Source organism: Bufo gargarizans, chromosome 2 (assembly GCF_014858855.1).
Source record: "Bufo gargarizans isolate SCDJY-AF-19 chromosome 2, ASM1485885v1, whole genome shotgun sequence".
NCBI lineage: Eukaryota > Metazoa > Chordata > Amphibia > Anura > Bufonidae > Bufo > Bufo gargarizans.
Window position 1 is genome coordinate 272,367,021 of NC_058081.1, and position 14,791 is coordinate 272,381,811.

At 40.5% G+C, this 14,791-nt stretch overlaps 1 protein-coding gene across 4 annotated transcripts in view; it reads left to right on the forward strand.

Annotated features, from left to right (window-relative positions):
* ANKRD26 (ankyrin repeat domain 26) overlaps positions 1-14,791 on the forward strand; it is a 94,247-nt gene that overhangs the window by 41,574 nt on the left and 37,882 nt on the right. For 2 of the 4 annotated variants that reach the window (XM_044280287.1, XM_044280288.1), the window contains exons 14-21: positions 1,742-1,822; positions 2,007-2,053; positions 2,215-2,287; positions 2,803-2,847; positions 4,656-4,895; positions 5,805-5,851; positions 13,116-14,030; positions 14,456-14,589. In XM_044280287.1, the coding sequence (XP_044136222.1) occupies positions 1,742-1,822; positions 2,007-2,053; positions 2,215-2,287; positions 2,803-2,847; positions 4,656-4,895; positions 5,805-5,851; positions 13,116-14,030; positions 14,456-14,589 (1,582 nt within the window). The remainder of the gene's footprint in view (positions 1-1,741; positions 1,823-2,006; positions 2,054-2,214; positions 2,288-2,802; positions 2,848-4,655; positions 4,896-5,804; positions 5,852-13,115; positions 14,031-14,455; positions 14,590-14,791) is intronic. The other 2 variants (XM_044280289.1, XM_044280290.1) reach the window with 2 other exon arrangements.

A 14,791-nucleotide genomic window follows, 5' to 3' on the forward strand; every position in this document is an offset into this window, starting at 1 on the left:
TAGCGTTAAATTTAACTGTATGCAATACCTAGTATCCATTTAATATGTATTTGGAGTGAAGCGTATGTGTTTTGCAGTCTGCAAACTGCGGATCCCAGAAATGTGCCTCCCACGCTTTCCCGGTCTGCAGATCTCGCCCTGTTGTAGAAATGCCTTTTCTTGTCCATATTTTTTATTTGTGCAACGGACATACAGTCGCTCAGATGCAGACAGCACACGGATGATATCCGTGTGCTGTCTGCATTTTTTGTGGCCTTATAGGAATGAATGGCTAAGCTGTTATATCGCCCATTTTTGAATGGTGGATCCTGTGTTATCTGTACAAAGGTGATATCTGTCATTGTAATTATGCTTGAGATGGTAGTTGGCTGTACAGAGCAGAAAATCTTGACCTATTATAAGGCCTAGTGGCCACTGCAAAAATTGTAGGATTATATTCATTTTTAAAATATAGTGACATGGACAGTAAAAAAATATAAAAAATAAATCGCCAAAAATTCAGGATAAAAATGTTTAACAAAGTAATTTTTTTTAAAAATAGGTCATTTTTTGCTGACAACATTCACTTTCATATAAAATTAAACACAATGCAACAGCACTCTGCAAACACAAAATGTATAAACTAATGCTATACTCACTTTGGGGGTCATTTTATTAAGACTGGCGATTTATACGTTGGTCTTAATCCCCATGCACTGGCTGTTGATGCGCCAAAGTTTATGTGGTGATTGGTTCCGCTAGGCATGCGATCTGGTTTAAACTACGCCAGCTCCCTTGCTGGTGTAGTTTAAGACCATTTTCCACACACAAACTGGCGTAGAAAATGGTAATTGAGACGGGCCAGCTGGCCGGACCGCCCTCTTCTCTGTCTACGCCACACACCTTTTTCCGCCACATCGGAAAAGTGGCATGTGGGGGGGGGGGGAGGGTGCAGATTTTGCCACAAAACCCCCCCAAAATCGGTGCCTTAAATACGCCAAAAAGTGCCGTATATTTCTTAATAAATTACCCCTATATGAATAAATGAGTTTCTTCGCAAATACATTTTGATCAAAATCATTTCTGCCCATCCACCACGGCAAGGTGACCTCATCTGGACGGGAACGTGTGCTAAATGCTATTTCACTTTAATATATTGTGTTAGGAAACTGCATTATCAGCAATGTACGGCATTGCACGTTTACAAAGAACAGGCAGCTTTCCTGATAAATTTGTAGATTGCAGGCTGCTGTACACAATGCCTATATTCTGCTGGCAGCATCTCAAGGAATGTTAAAGGAAATTTAATTTCTCATAGTTTCTTGCACCTGTTTGTGTCAATGGTGGACATGTCTATAATAACATAAAGTATGAGTGTCGGTTATAATGCAGTTTCATAACACTTCACTTTTATTATCCAGCACATTTTTCAGCAGTGGTTCTATGGAATACAAATATTCTTTAATGCTATCATTCAATGGCAGGAGAGCAGGGGTGCACCTAATAAACCATGATTTTATGAAGGCTACTGCAGTGACAAACCGCTATAATTGGGGCGCCTTTCACTACTCTATGCTGACCTCAGATAGGGCTGCATAAACCTGGTGACTGATTCCCTATTAATTATAATTTTTTTGATTTGAAACTAAATTGGTGGTGGAAGAAAATGTTATGTTGACCTATATATATTTATATTTATAGGAAGATTTTATGCTTTAATTGGCATCTTTTTTTGAGCTGTCCTTTCTAATTCCTTCATCAGATATGTATTATTGCCCTTCCTTTCCAAAGCAATCAAGAATCTGTAAGATACCAGATGAGGGCTGGCACTTTAGGCCAAGGGGTATGATACACTTTGTAAGAAGCCAAACAGCAGCAATAACAGACTGATTTTCCGCGGCACTAACTAACTTGCCCTGCTTATTTTCTACACTTTTTCTGTGCCTGGTGTATTTGCATGTTTTCTGAATATTATTAGGCAGATGAATTGATGTCGTCTTTTTTTTTTTTTTTTCTGTCCTCTGCAGAGGCTTCCGAAAACAGTACAGCAGTGAAAGCACTGGACACTAAAAAGGTATCGGCTATTGGCGACAGCTGTAACTTAGTACTAGTAAAATCATTTGTGTGTTTATCGATCGTATCTTTTTATAATATATTTTTATCATAGAACTGCATCCTGGTTGTAAACTACAAATTTAAATGATGCTACACTTTATTTATTTTTTTTCTCTACAGGACTCGTTTTTGCAAACTAAAGAAGGTTCCACGTCTAACGTTTTCATGACAACTTCTGAAAAAAATAAGCCAGGTAGTCTAAATGCTTTTGTACTGAACTGTTGTGCACTAAGGCTACTTTCACACTGGCGTTTTGGCTTTCCGTTTGTGAGATCCTGTTCAGGGCTCTCACAAGCGGTCCCAAAACAGGATCAGTTTTGCCCTAATGCATTCTGAATGGAAAAGGATCCGCTCAAGATGCATCAGTTTGCCTCCGATCCGACTCCATTCCTCTCTGGAGGCGGACACCAAAACGCTGCCTGACTATGCAGAGGCAAATGGATCCGTCCTGACACACAATGTAAGTCAATGAGGACTGATACGTTTTCACTGACACAATAGAAAACGGATCCCCCCCATTGACTTTCAATGGTGTTCAAGACAGATCTGTTTTGGCTATGTTAAAGATAATACAAATGGATCCTTTCTGAACAGATGCATGCGGTTGTATTATCGGTGCGGATCCACACCAAACGCGAGTGAGAAAGTAGCCTAAGCCACTTACACATGTTTTATCATTTTTGTAATTTTTTTATTTTTTTTTTTTAGACCTTATGGCAGACTTGGGGCTAGATGATGCAGATGATATTGAAGGTAATATTTAGTCATTTTTATATGTACGTGAGTTTGATGTTGATCACAGTTTTGTCATACACCTTCCATTTAATTTAGATTGTAAGCTCTTAAACGGCATCTGTACAGCAGATCTGTACCTATGTAACTGACTGACCTGTTGCATGGCACTCTTGGCAGCGGAAGACATCTGTGTTGCTCCCATGTTCATATGTGTCAGCATTGCTGAGAAGAATGATGTTTTAATATATGCAAATGAGCCTCTAGGAGCAACGGGGGTGTTGGTGTTACACCTAGAGGCTCACCTTTCTCTTTAACTGCCACTCCCTCTGCACTTTGATTGACAGGGCCAGGGTAGTGTAAACATTATCATATCTGGTTCTGTTAATGAAAGTGGACAGGACACGGCAGTTGCAGAGATGACGGAGCCTCTAGGTGTTACGGCAACTCCCCCTTTGCTCCTAGAGGACCATTTGCATATATTAAAACATATTGCTTCTCGGCAATGCTGACACATATGAACATGGGACCAACACCGATGTCTTCAGCTGCCAAGCGCACATGTAACAGGTCGGCCAGTTTCATAGGTACAAATCTACTGAAAGATGACCTTTTAACCTGAGTGTACAGCTTAAAATCTTAGTCAGTGAAACTAAAGGCAGATGTCTGGGGAAAGAGGAATCGAGCATTGGATTAATCCCATTGTCTGTTCTCACTGTAGCGGTGTCTGGCAGTGTCTTATTCCCCTATCCCTATTGTTAACACATGCACGGTCAGGCGGTCCAAGCGTTTGTTTAAGAAGGGAGGAATATGGTACTCCCTTTCTTTTGTCTCGTTGATTGGTCATTTTACTTGCTTTTCAGTTCCTCAGGGGTATTCTGGTTATGTAACTTTTTTCAACTCCTGTAGCCATGGTGTGTATGTGGTGCACCTAAACTAACCTGACTGTTCCTAAATTATGCACCCCACTTCTTCCAGGTCTGCTTCTGTTTCTTGAAACGCACAGTGGGGAGTGCATCCTCTGCCATGTGATGTTTGTGAGAAAGACAAAATAATACATACAGAGGGAGATATGGAAAATAGTGAGAGATACATAGTGACAGACGGGCTCAGACAGATTGACAGACGCACAGTAATGCAGAAACAGACAAATACAGACAGCTATGTAAAATTCAGAAATATACCAGCACCAAGACCGTGTAAAACAGCAAGTAACTGATGAAGCAGATAGGGAAAGGACAATTCACACTGAGCAAGAACTACACAGGCAAGTGGAAAAAAGAAACTGTAAAAGCTACAACAAAACCTCAGTTTAGGATTATTCAGCAAGCCAACTTCAGGTGATGTAGAGCACAGCTCCCTTACATGCCTTGTGGAATCAGCAGACGGGAAGTTCAGAGCATGGAAGCTCCCACCAGGTGCACAGAGCAGGGACTAGACACAGAGCAGAGAAACTGAGCACGACCAACCTGCAGCAGGAGAGAGCAGACAGGTCGTAACTAAGGGAGGCTAAGAAGTAAGTAGATATTATTAGAGAACAGTGCAAAAACTTTTATTAGAGTATATTAGACATTTGTAACACCTGCACAATGCTTTCAAAAGAGACCCAATTTAGGGAACCGGATTACCCCTTTAAGTAAAGTGCTGTAGAATAGGTTGGTGCTATAATGTAGGTTTGTCTGCAGTAACTTGGCTGTTATCAGATACTACATTTATCAGTATCTACTGTCACACTTACTGGCCACACATGTATAAAAGAGTAACAATACACTTAAACGTTGTAGTTCCCTTTTCTTTAGTTTAATTCTATTCTTTTCTACTTTATTCAGATGCTTCAGACTGGGACTCAACCAGCCATTCATTTAAATGTGCAACACACACTTCTCCTAGCCATAAACTGCATGAAAACTCCTCTCCACAGACAGGTAGTGGTAAATTTACATCCAAAGATAATAATACTTCGCATCCAGCATTTCTGTGTCCAGTACCTGAAGACGAAAGTGAAGATCGTATGCAGTTGGGGCTGAATAAAGGCATCCCCAAAGACCTATCACAGAATGGCAAAACCGGTAAGAGCTTCATTTTGCATGTATGTCCACAATGTCCGTTTGGACCTTTGGCTGTTGAATTTAGTAGATTTTCTGAAAGTAACCATTTGAGGTCAAGGAAAGTAACAATAAATGGAATGCAACAGTTTGTAACGAGCTATTGTACAGTTTTGAGGGAGCAAGGGATGTGTGGGACTGTTAGTTTTTGCGGTATAATCTTTCATCTCAAGGAAAATAGTGTTCTTAGCATATCTTAATAGACTGAAAATGTGAAGCTGTTTTGCACGTTTTTAGAATATTTGAGAGCATAGATGTAAATTGGTGTCAATATAAATATTTTTGAAGACTTGGGCTTGATGAACAGTTGAGATTTTTGAGCTGTTGACACGTGTCTGGGGCTGTGCTTCTGGAGACACAGAGCCAAGGGGGCATTAGCATGGCATGAGGGTGCTCTTATGCTGGTCTTCACTGGAAATGTATAAGCTGTACACATTTGCTGCTGAAGCATGTATTTGTGCATTTTCTAATGAAGAATATTACATTTTACTGGTGAATCAATGGATTGCTTTCAAATACTAGATGGGCAGACCACGCTTTATCAAATTATAAATAAAAAAATGTAATCATTATACTTATGATTCAGACCATTTATTTCAGTTTAACAATTAGCCTATGTAAATGCACAAAAAGGTTAAAAATGTATCATATAGAAGTTCATTTTATCAAGAAAATCAATTCTTTGATTGTAACATTGGGCACTGGACTTGTCCCTATAGACCTGTCCCTTGATTAGATAAGTGTACAGTGGTTGTAATGGTGTTAATGTCCATCTTATGGTTGTGATCATTTCAAGTCAACTAATCATTTGGTTAAAAAATGTTTACTTGTACCTTACAATGTACCTTATTCTAAATTATGCTTTTATAACAGGGTTAACAAATGGCGACCAGTTGACCAATGCCATAAATAATATACCGGTAAGTTGGGTTTTTGAATATTACAATTTATGAATATTTTCAGATAAATCAAAACACATTCTCCCATGCATATTAAAGGGACTTTTCTGTCAAATGTTGTTACCCCATATTTATAGACAATGGGGCACATTTATTAAGACTGGCGGTGGATTCGCCAAAGTTATGAAGAGGTGCCTGCCTCTTCATAACTTCGGCACATCCAGCGCCAGTCTAAATATAAGAGAGCCTCCTAGCTGTCTTACAGTTAGACCATTTTCTACACCTAAAACAGGCGTAAAAAATGGTGCGTGAGAATGGCCTACCAGCCCGTCCCCATCCACGCCACGCCCACAATTTTGGACCTGACGTGAGCTGGGAGAAGTTGATAGATAGTGGCGCAATTGTTGCACCGCCATCTGCGCCTGAAATACACCTCATTGAGGTGTATTTCAGCTTAGTTAATGGCCCCCTATATGTGAATATTATACAGTATGTTTTTGAAGTCATTCCATGTATTCGGTTTCCTGTCCTTTAAGTTCCTCAGTCTTGCTTGCCTCTTGTCAGACCATCACTGCGAGCAGAGAGAGCGTCCTGTAGTGACTCAATTAGAGATCACACATAGCATTAAAGTTGGAGAGAATTGCTAATAATAAAAAAAAATCTGTTTTAGTTTGGAATTGTTTGACTGTAGCATGTATTTTACTCCTGCTATGAGCAGCATTGACATTTATGCCACTAAATATGCAAGTATGGCACAAGTTTAGATTCAACTCATTTAACTTGTGCATTTTCCTGCCAAAATCAGGTGAATAATAAATGTAGGCCATAGTTTGAGAACTAATAATCACTTGTACTCTATGTTTTACACATATTAAAGTGCTACTGTGATTAGATATTTGGAGCAGATTCTGTAAGAACTCATAAAGGGTTAAACTAATAAGTGCTGAATGTTCGAAGAGCCAGAATTTATGGGCTCTCTACTATTCCTGGCACTTAGCTTAAAAGAACATTTAGGAGGAATATTGTGAGCTGTCAATCCAATTAACTGTCCAAGAAGCGTTCTCAGCCATGCACATTGACTGTGAGCAGCTGATTGACAAATAATGGCTCTCAATCCTCTAAATGTACTTTTCAGCTAAATACAAGAGAACTGTATACATCCTGAACCTGCAGTTGCTTAAAATTAAAAATATATACTGACCTGTTTCTTCAGCATTGGTTTCTGCGGCATTGGTCCAAGCTCCTGCGGTTGTTTTTTCACAAAAAGCAACAGTGACGTGCCTGTATATACAGCTCAAGACTGCTGCAGCCCATCACTGTCAGCAGTCTGCAGATGAGGACACCGATTGGCTGCAATGGTCATGTCAGTTTGGGTGACATGCACAGTGATGCGTGTGGGTTCGGCCAGAGGCAGTGCTCACATGTTCAAGTCCCCTAAGGGGGACAGTAAAAAAAAAAAAAAAAGTTTATTTTTTTAAATACTGAAATTTTTAACCACTTAAGGACCACAGGTTTATACCCCCCTAGTGACCAGGCCCTTTTTTACAAATCGGCACTCCACAACTTTAGCGGTTTATTGCTCGGTCATGCAACTTACCACCCAAATGAATTTTACCTCCTTTTCTTCTCACTAATAGAGCTTTCATTTGGTGGTATTTCATTGCCGCTGACATTTTTACTTTTTTTGTTATTAATCGAAATTTAACGATTTTTTTGCAAAAAAATGACATTTTTCACTTTCAGCTGTAAAATTTTGCAAAAAAAACGACATGCATATATACATTTTTCGCCAAATTTATTGTTCTACATGTCTTTGATAAAAAAAAAAAAAATGTTTGGGCAAAAAAAAAATGGTTTGGGTAAAAGTTATAGCATTTACAAACTATGGTACAAAAATGTGAATTTCCGCTTTTTGAAACAGCTCTGACTTTCTGAGCACCTGTCATGATTCCTGAGGTTCTACAATGCCCAAACAGTAGAAAACCCCCACAAATGACCCCATTTCGGAAAGTAGACACCCTAAGGTATTCGCTGATGGGCATAGTGAGTTCATAGAACTTTTTATTTTTTGTCACAAGTTAGCGGAAAATGATGATGATTTTATTTTTTTTATTTTTTCTTACAAAGTCTCATATTCCACTAACTTGCGACAAAAAATAAAGTTCCTAGAATTTTTTATTTTTTGTCACAAGTTAGCGGAATATGATGATTTTTTTTTTTTCTCTTTTTTCCTTACAAAGTCTCATATTCCACTAACTTGCGACAAAAAATAAAAAATTCTAGGAACTCGCCATGCCCCTCACAGAATACCTTGGGGTGTCTTCTTTCCAAAATGGGGTCACTTGTGGCGTAGTTATACTGCCCTGGCAATTTAGGGGCCCAAATGTGTGAGAAGTACCTTGCAATCAAAATGTGTAAAAAATGGCCTGCAAAATCTGAAAGGTGCACTTTGGAATATGTGCCCCTTTGCCCACCTTGGCAGCAAAAAAGTGCGACACATCTGGTATCGCCGTACTCAGGAGAAGTTGGGGAATGTGTTTTGGGGTGTCATTTTACATATACCCATGCTGGGTGAGAAAAATATCTTGGCAAAAGACAACTTTTCCCATTTTTTTTATACAAAGTTGGCATTTGACCAAGATATTTTTCTCACCCAGCATGGGTATATGTAAAATGACACCCCAAAACACATTCCCCAACTTCTCCTGAGTACGGCGATACCAGATGTGTCACACTTTTTTGCTGCCAAGGTGGGCAAAGGGGCACATATTCCAAAGTGCACCTTTCGGATTTTGCAGGGCATTTTTTTACACATTTTGATTGCAAAGTTCTTCTCGCACATTTGGGCCCCTAAATTGCCAGGGCAGTATAACTACGCCACAAGTGACCCCATTTTGGAAAGAAGACACCCCAAGGTATTCCGTGAGGGGCATGGCGAGTTCCTAGAATTTTTTATTTTTTGTCGCAAGTTAGTGGAATATGAGACTTTGTAAGGAAAAAATAAAAAAAAATAAAAATCATCATTTTCCGCTAACTTGTGACAAAAAATAAAACATTCTAGGAACTCGCCGTGCCCCTCACGGAATACCATGGGGTGTCTTCTTTCCAAAATGGGGTCACTTGTGGGGTAGTTATACTGCCCTGGCAATTTAGGGGCCCAAATGTGTAAGAAGTACCTTGCAATCAAAATGTGTAAAAAATGGCCGGTGAAATCTGAAAGGTGCACTTTGGAATATGTGCCCCTTTGCCCACCTTGGCAGCAAAAAAGTGTCGACACATCTGGTATCGCCGTACTCAGGAGAAGTTGGGGAATGTGTTTTGGGGTGTCATTTTACATATACCCATGCTGGGTGAGAGAAATATCTTGGCAAAAGACAACTTTTCCCATTTTTTTTATACAAAGTTGGCATTTGACCAAGATATTTTTCTCACCCAGCATGGGTATATGTAAAATGACACCCCAAAACACATTCCCCAACTTCTCCTGAGTACGGCGATACCAGATGTGTCACACTTTTTTGCTGCCAAGGTGGGCAAAGGGGCACATATTCCAAAGTGCACCTTTCGGATTTTGCAGGGCATGTTTTACACATTTTGATTGCAAAGTTCTTCTCACACATTTGGGCCCCTAAATTGCCAGGGCAGTATAACTACGCCACAAGTGACCCCATTTTGGAAAGAAGACACCCCAAGGTATTCCGTGAGGGGCATGGCGAGTTCCTAGAATTTTTTATTTTTTGTCGCAAGTTAGTGGAATATGAGACTTTGTAAGGAAAAAAGAAAAAAAAAGAAAAATCATTTTCCGCTAACTTGTGACAAAAAATAAAACATTCTAGGAACTCGCCGTGCCCCTCACGGAATACCATGGGGTGTCTTCTTTCCAAAATGGGGTCACTTGTGGGGTAGTTATACTGCCCTGGCAATTTAGGGGCCCAAATGTGTAAGAAGTACCTTGCAATCAAAATGTGTAAAAAATGGCCGGTGAAATCCGAAAGGTGCACTTTGGAATATGTGCCCCTTTGCCCACCTTGGCTGCAAAAAAGTGTCACACATCTGGTATCGCCGTACTCAGGAGAAGTTGGGGAATGTGTTTTGGGGTGTCATTTTACATATACCCATGCTGGGTGAGAGAAATATCTTGGCAAAAGACAACTTTTCCCATTTTTTTATACAAAGTTGGCATTTGACCAAGATATTTTTCTCACCCAGCATGGGTATATGTAAAATGACACCCCAAAACACATTGCCCAACTTCTCCTGAGTACGGCAATACCACATGTGTGACACTTTTTTGCAGCCTAGATGCGCAAAGGGGCCCAAATTCCTTTTAGGAGGGCATTTTTAGACATTTGGATCCCAGACTTCTTCTCACACTTTCGGGCCCCTAAAAAGCCAGGGCAGTATAAATACCCCACATGTGACCCCACTTTGGAAAGAAGACACCCCAAGGTATTCAATGAGGGGCCTGGCAAGTTCCTAGAATTTTTTTTTTTTTGCATAAGTTAGCGGATATTGATTTTTTTTTTTTTTTGTTTTTTTTCTCACAAAGTCTCACTTTCCGCTAACTTAGGACAAAAATTTCAATCTTTCATGGACTCAATACACCCCTCACGGAATACCTTGGGGTGTCTTCTTTCCGAAATGGGGTCACATGTGGGGTATTTATACTGCCCTGGCTTTTTAGGGGCCCTAAAGCGTGAGAAGAAGTCTGGAATATAAATGTCTAAAAATGTTTACGCATTTGGATTCCGTGAGGGGTATGGTGCGTCCATGTGAGATTTTATTTTTTGACACAAGTTAGTGGAATATGAGACTTTGTAAGAAAAAACAAAAACAAAAACAAACAAAAAATTTCCGCTAACTTGTGCCAAAAAAAATGTCTGAATGGAGCCTTACCAGGGGGGGGGGGGGGGGGTGATCAATGACAGGGGGGTGATCAATGACAGGGGGGTGATCACCCATATAGACTCCCTGATCACCCCCCTGTCATTGATCACCCCCCCTGTAAGGCTCCATTCAGACATCCGGATGATTTTTTACGGATCCATGGATACATGTATCGGATCCACAGAACGCATGCGGACGTCTGAATGGAGCCTTACAGGGGGGTTATCAATGACAGGGGGTGATCAGGGTAATCAGGGTGATCACCCCCCTGTCACTGATCACCCCCCCTGTAAGGCTCCATTCAGACATCCGCATGATTTTTTACGGATCCATGGATACATGTATCGGATCCACAGAACGCATGCGGACGTCTGAATGGAGCCTTACAGGGGGGTTATCAATGACAGGGGGTGATCAGGGTAATCAGGGTGATCACCCCCCTGTCACTGATCACCCCCCCTGTAAGGCTCCATTCAGACATCCGCATGATTTTTTACGGATCCATGGATCGGATCCACAAAACGCATGCGGACGTCTGAATGGAGCCTTACAGGGGGGTTATCAATGACAGGGGGTGATCAGGGTAATCACCCCCCTGTCACTGATCACCCCCCCTGTAAGGCTCCATTCAGACATCCGCATGATTTTTTACGGATCCATGGATACATGGATCGGATCCACAAAACGCATGCGGACGTCTGAATGGAGCCTTACAGGGGGGTTATCAATGACAGGGGGTGATCAGGGTAATCACCCCCCTGTCACTGATCACCCCCCCCTGTAAGGCTCCATTCAGACATCCGCATGATTTTTTACGGATCCATGGATACATGGATCGGATCCACAAAACGCATGCTGACGTCTGAATGGAGCCTTACAGGGGGGTTATCAATGACAGGGGGTGATCAGGGAGTGTATATGGGTGATCACCCGCCTGTCATTGATCACCCCCCTGTAAGGCTCCATTCAGACGTCCGTATGCTTTTTGCGGATCCGATCCATGTATCCGTGGATCCGTAAAAATCATACGGACGTCTGAACGGAGCCTGACAGGGGGGTGATCAATGACAGGGCGGTGATCAATGACAGGGCGGTGATCAGGGAGTTTATATGGGGTGATCATGGGTGATCAGGGGTTTATAAGGGGTTAATAAGTGACGGGGGGGTGTAGTGTAGTGTAGTGTAGTGTGGTGTTTGGTGCGACTGTACTGACCTACCTGAGTCCTCTGGTGGTCGATCCTAACAAAAGGGACCACCAGAGGACCAGGTAGGAGGTATATTAGACGCTGTTATGAAAACAGCGTCTAATATACCTGTTAGGGGTTAAAAAATTCGGATCTCCAGCCTGCCAGCGAGCGATCGCCGCTGGCAGGCTGGAGATCCACTCGCTTACCTTCCGTTCCTGTGAGCGCGCGCGCCTGTGTGCGCGCGTTCACAGGAAATCTCGGCTCACGCGAGATGACGCCAATCGGCGTTAGCGTAGCCTGGGAGCGCCGCGGAGATGACGCCTTTCAGCGTTAGCTTAGCGGTAAGTGGTTAAAATTTTAGATCTCCCGTTTCCCCAATTTTACCTCTAAAAATAAACAAAGAATAAACAGAGCTCATACTGTATCACTGCATCGAAAAAATTTCTGAACTATTAAAGTATAAAATATTTATCATGCATGGTAAATGACATGATATAAAAATTACCAATTTGTCCTTTTTTAGTCATCTCACACCCCCCTCCCCAACAACAAAAAAAAGAATAAAAAGTGATCAAACTGTTTAATGTAGATGAAAATATTTTAAAAAGTTGAGGGTCAGAATATAGCAATGTTAAGAAAACAAATGTAAGTAGTAAAAAAAAAAAAAATATTTTATAAATTTGGTATCACTATAATCACACAGACTCGTAGAAGATGTTCATCATGTACCGTAATTGTTAGCTAACATTGAATACAACTTGTCCTTCATATGGCTTCGTGAATGGAGAATTTAAAGTTACAGCTCTTTGAAAGCGGGGAGGAAAAAGTGACCATGGAAAAATGAAAATGGCCAGTATTCTGAAAGGGTTAAAGCATTGCCATGTGAATAGTCCTTAAGGTAAAGAAAATGTGTTCATCAGGATTAGAATAAAGGATGAGCACAGGATACACACAGACACCTATACAGGAAAGAATATGTTTGGATTGCCCCTTTTGATATGAATATATGAAAAGCAGTTCCCATTAATTTAATAAATGTAATAATTTGCAGTCTGTTTATACCTATTTTATTTAGAACTTTTACTTTTTAGCTGTATGTTGATATGTAGACATTGTTATTTGCTGCATTGCTAGTGTTTTCTACTTCTGGTGGTTCAGTAACGTTTGCATGTCCTGTCTAAATTTGTTTTGTATTTCTATGTAAAATGGAGACTGAGCATATGTTAACGAAGTCCAGCCTAAGAAAGGATGATATGGTAAATGATACTAATGAAGTGATCTCACAACAGCAGCTTGAAAGTCAAACTTTAGCAAAAGTTCTTGACAGTCAGGAGTCTTCATCTGAATCTGATCTGCCTTGGGAGGAGAAATATGAAAAACTGTGGGTTGACAATGAGAAAAAAGAGGTCAAGTCACATTTTAGAGACATTACAGCTGAGCTGAAGCAAAAGTTTGGAGAAATGTATTACAAGAAAAAGACTTCTTCAAAGACCAGTAAAGGACAAGAATGGGTTTCATCTAGAGTGGATAATGGAGGCAGTCGCCTAGTAGAGGAAAAATATGCTTCATCCTTGGAAAAACGTCCATTGGCAGCTCAACTTAAAAACTCAATGTCCATAGTAACTTCTCAATTAACTGTTAATCAGAAGAGCAAAGGTTCTGGAGACCATTATTCCATTCAGCATCACAAGGCTGGAAGTGAATCTCGGGAGCACAACACTGTTAAAAATGAGCCTTATCCTTTAGTAGATAAAGACCATCACCTATCAGATAAGTTAAGTGATTATATTCCTCCTGTGCAGAAGCCTCTGGGAAATAAATTGTCATTCTCTTCTGAAAAGGGTATGAAAAATATCTCAAACCCAAGTTCTGAAATATTAGATAATATGCATGCTGAAAGAAATGAGCCCTCTGGGAAGCAGGAAAGTTTACCGCACCAATTTAAAAATGATCAGCACAATAATCTGGAAGGTGAAAATGTCTCCAAAGACCTTATTTGTGAAGAACCTATAAAGAATCTAGACAGACAACTGGATCAAGACTTGAGAAGATTTAAGAACGAGGTAGGAATGCTACAAATGGTATTCCTGGATTTGACAAGAGAGAGAGAAGAACTACAGAAAGAGGTAGAGGTTTGCAATCTTCAGACCCTATGTCTCTGCTTCTCTCTGAACAGTAAATGAACTTTAAGGTTTGTTTCTCTTGTCCTGTAGAAGAAGGTTGCAGTGGAGACTACATTTTAAACTTTGGGTGCCATCTTGCCTTCAGTATATCTGTCATTAATTCTAAAACAAAGGATTATCATTGCACTGTCATTTTGCTGTGGTGTGTGCTTTGGCTACTTTTCCATCTTCAGTCTGTGCTGTGATCTGCTCTTGATTCATATTAGTTCTCGGCTTCTGTTGTGTGATCATTTTCATTAATCTCATACATTTTATAATCCATTGTCGTGTAGGTTGTTTTATGTCCTTCACTTTTCCTTCATTCTTTTGTCTTTTGTGCATTTGTCTTTAATTCCATAAAACTCATAGTTTACTTTTACTTTATGTAGGTTGGGAGAGAAAAAGGAGGTAATCTTAGCAGGCAAGGAGAATCGGAGAAGTCAAAAGGTGGTGACAAGACTGGTCTGCAAGTTGAGCCTCGTATTGAACTGAATGCAAAATCTAAAACTAGCTCACATAAAGGGTAAATAAAGTGGTGGTGATACCACATTGCTGTCACAAGTGTGACTGTACATAGGCAAGCATATTGCATTGCTTTTTTTGGGAATTGGTACAATTTTTTACTCGAGGTATCGCTCAATTGATCTAAAGTGATATGTAGATCTGCTCTTTTCCAAGAGCAAAAAAGCTTGTCTCTGTGTTGCCTCCTACTGGAGGTAGCTAAA